Genomic DNA, 3,431 nt, shown 5'->3' on the forward strand with positions numbered 1-3,431 from the left:
GGGACTAGTGTAGCTGGGACATGTTGGCCGATGTGGGCAAGTTGGGCCGAAGGGACTGTTTCCATGCTGTATCACTCCATGATTTTATGAAAGCACCCTGGATGTGCAGCAGCACCTCTACCACTGCAACTAGATACAGGAAGATTGTTCCCGATGTTGGGGAAGTCCAGAACAAGAGGTCACAGTTTAAGGATAAGGGGGAAGTCTTTTAGGACGGAGATGAGAAAAAAACATTTTTCACACAGAGAGTGGTGAATCTGTCGAATTCTCTGCCACAGAAGGTAGTTGAGGCCAGTTCATTTGCTATATTTAAGAGGGAGTTAGATGTGGCCCTTGTGGCTAAAGGGATGAGGGGGTATGGAGAGAAGGCATGATACTGAGTTGGATGATCAACTATGATCATATTGAATGGCGGTGCAGGCTCGAAGGGTCGAATGGCCTACTCCTGTACCTATTTTCTATGGTTCTCTGTTTCTATTTTAAATGCACAAAAGGTGAATACGATGCTGGATCAATAAAATGAAACCACGTTTATCATGTCAGCCATTAACATCCACATCCAATCAGGCACAGGTAACTTACCAATAATTCATAATTAACCATATAACCATATAACAATTACAGCCCGGAAACAGGCCATTTCGGCCCTACAAGTCCGTGCCGAACAGCTTTTTTCCCCTTAGGCCCACCTGTCTGCACTCATACCATAACCCTCCATTCCCTTCTCATCCATATGCCTATCCAATTTATTTTTAAATGATACCAACGAACCTGCCTCCGTCACTTCCACTGGAAGCTCATTCCACACCGCTACCACTCTCTGAGTAAAGAAGTCCCCCCTCATGTTACCCCTAAACTTCTGTCCCTTAATTCTGAAGTCATGTCCTCTTGTTTGAATCTTCCCTATTCTCAAAGGGAAAAGCTTGTCCACATCAACTCTGTCTATCCCTCTCGTCATTTTAAAGACCTCTATCAAGTCCCCGCTTAACCTTCTGTGCTCCAGAGAATAAAGACCTAACTTATTCAACCTATCTCTGTAACTTAGTTGTTGAAACGCAGGCAACATTCTAGTAAATCTCCTCTGTGCTCTCTCTATTTTGTTGACATCCTTCCTATAATTGGGCGACCAAAATTGTACACCATAATTAGATGTAAAGACTTCTGTAAATCCTGATTAAAACTGAATCGCCCGGCTTTGATCTTCAGGTTTAAGATGGCCTTGGGTGTTCCTGCTGGCGAGACTTCAATTAGAGATATTTTAAAGCTTGTTTGGTGATTGTCATTTGTTTTCTTCCTCGTCTATTTTCTGTACTTTAAGCAGTGCGGGCGCTAACTGGTCGTGAGAGGGAAAAGATGGCCAACACAACCGGGCCAAACGGATCTGTCGGCAACTTCACGGACAGTGATGCAGGGAGCCTCTACGAAACGGTTGAGGTGGTCTTCATCGTGATCGTGGCTGGCTCGCTGAGCCTGGTGACCATCATCGGAAACATTCTGGTGATGGTCTCCATCAAGGTGAACCGACACCTGCAAACCATCAACAACTATTTTATTTTCAGCCTGGCCTGCGCTGATTTGATCATTGGGATCTTCTCCATGAATCTCTACACCATTTACATTGTCATGGGTTCCTGGCCCATGGGACCGGTGGTGTGCGACTTGTGGCTGGCACTAGATTACGTTGTCAGTAATGCCTCGGTCATGCACCTTCTCGTCATCAGCTTTGACCGCTACTTCTGCGTGACCAAACCTCTCAGCTACCCGGTGAAGAGGACCAACAAGATGGCTGGCATGATGATCGCGGCGGCCTGGGTGCTCTCCTTCATCCTCTGGGCACCGGCCATTCTCTTCTGGCAGTTCATCGTGGGTGAGCGCAACGTCCCTCAGGGCGAGTGCCACGTCCAGTTCTTGTCCAACCCCGTGGTGACTTTCGGCACGGCCATCGCCGCCTTCTACCTGCCCGTCATCATCATGGCCATCCTGTACGTACACATCTCCCGAGCCAGTAAAAGCCGGATACAGAAGGATGAGAGAGAGCCGGAGGTGAACAAAGGCGCCGCCGCCTCCCCCAGCCTGGCCCGTGGCAAGCTCACCAAACCCAACAACAACAACAACGCCCCCAGCCCCCTCGGCGGGTTGCCGCAGGTCAAAGTACAAAACGGGAAGGCCGTCGGGGAAACGGTGATGGAGAACTGTGGTCAGGGGGGAGAGAAGGAGATATCCAATGACTCCACCTCGGTCAGCGTCGCCCCTTCCACCCAGAAGGAGGAGGCGGCGGTGGACGAGGGCACCAGGGTCACGTCCGTGCCTCCACCCGCTTCCTCCGGCCGCTTCAGGGTGGACGGCTCCAAGTTCTCCTGCATCAAGACTGAGAGTAGCGAGCACTGCACCGAGTCGGCGGTGGAGACAGCGGCGGCCAACAGCGACTGGAGCAACGGCAGGGAGAGGGAACTGGCGGCGGCCCGCAAGATCGTCACGGTGACCAAGACGCCGGCCAAGAAGAAGAAGAAAGGCGCGGTGTCGCGGGAGAGGAAGGTGACCAAGACCATCCTGGCCATTCTGCTGGCCTTCATCATCACCTGGACCCCGTACAATGTCATGGTCCTCATCAACACCTTCTGCTCCATCTGCGTCCCCAACACGGTGTGGACCATCGGCTACTGGCTCTGCTACATCAACAGCACCATCAACCCCGCCTGCTATGCTCTCTGTAATGCCACCTTCAAGAAAACCTTCAAACACCTCCTCTTGTGTCAGTACAAAAACATTGGCGCCACAAGATAGAGAAATACAATCAAAGCAATGAACATGTTATACCCATCGAAGCTGACTTTCCTAATGTCTCTCTGTAAATGTATGTAGTGCAACATGCCAGAGTATATTTCATGTAGACATTATACATAATACGATGAAAGCACATTTGAACTATGTCCGATGAATGTTTAACGTCTGTTGTAAATGAAGAGTGTGTTGGTTATTAGAGACACGAGGAACTGTAGGTGCTGGAATCTTCAGCAAAACACAAGGTGCTGGAGGAACTCAGCGTTTAAGAACGAACTGCAGATGCTGGAAAATCGAAGGTAGACAAAAATGTTGGAGGAACTCAGCGGGCCAGGCAGCATCTGTGGAGAGAATGGACAGATGATGTTTTCTTTGCGATTGTTTGTAATGGGGGCTGGAAGAGAGAGGTGGGGGGCAGGACAAAGCCTGGCAAGTTATAGCTGGATACAGGTGAGGACTGGTTTGGCTGGCAGATGCGGGAGGTGACAAAGGCGGGAGGTGAAATGGGTGTCACATACGGAGAGGAGGGGTGAAATGTAAAGCCGGAGAGAGTGATGTGAGTGCAAAGGGAGGGGGGAGGGGGGAGGAGAGAAGAGGGGTGGAGTAGAGACAGAAATGAGCAGGGGTGGGGTGGGGAGGTACATGGAAGA

The 3,431-nt window shown here is 50.2% G+C and overlaps 1 protein-coding gene across 1 annotated transcript; it reads left to right on the forward strand.

The window, feature by feature from the left end:
- The first annotated feature begins 1,316 nt into the window (after nt 1-1,316).
- Nucleotides 1,317-3,127, forward strand: LOC129694283 (muscarinic acetylcholine receptor M2-like). The gene has a single exon (XM_055630994.1). The coding sequence runs from the start codon at nt 1,354-1,356 to the stop codon at nt 2,782-2,784; it is 1,431 nt and encodes a 476-aa protein (XP_055486969.1). The 5' UTR covers nt 1,317-1,353; the 3' UTR covers nt 2,785-3,127.
- Nucleotides 3,128-3,431: the final 304 nt, after the last annotated feature.

This window comes from Leucoraja erinacea, unplaced genomic scaffold (genome assembly GCF_028641065.1).
Source record: "Leucoraja erinacea ecotype New England unplaced genomic scaffold, Leri_hhj_1 Leri_603S, whole genome shotgun sequence".
Lineage (NCBI taxonomy): Eukaryota > Metazoa > Chordata > Chondrichthyes > Rajiformes > Rajidae > Leucoraja > Leucoraja erinaceus.

Bases quoted from the DNA above. Each gene is read 5' to 3' on its own strand.
- LOC129694283 (XM_055630994.1), top strand. From the start codon at position 1,354: ATGGCCAACACAACCGGGCCAAACGGATCTGTCGGCAACTTCACGGAC.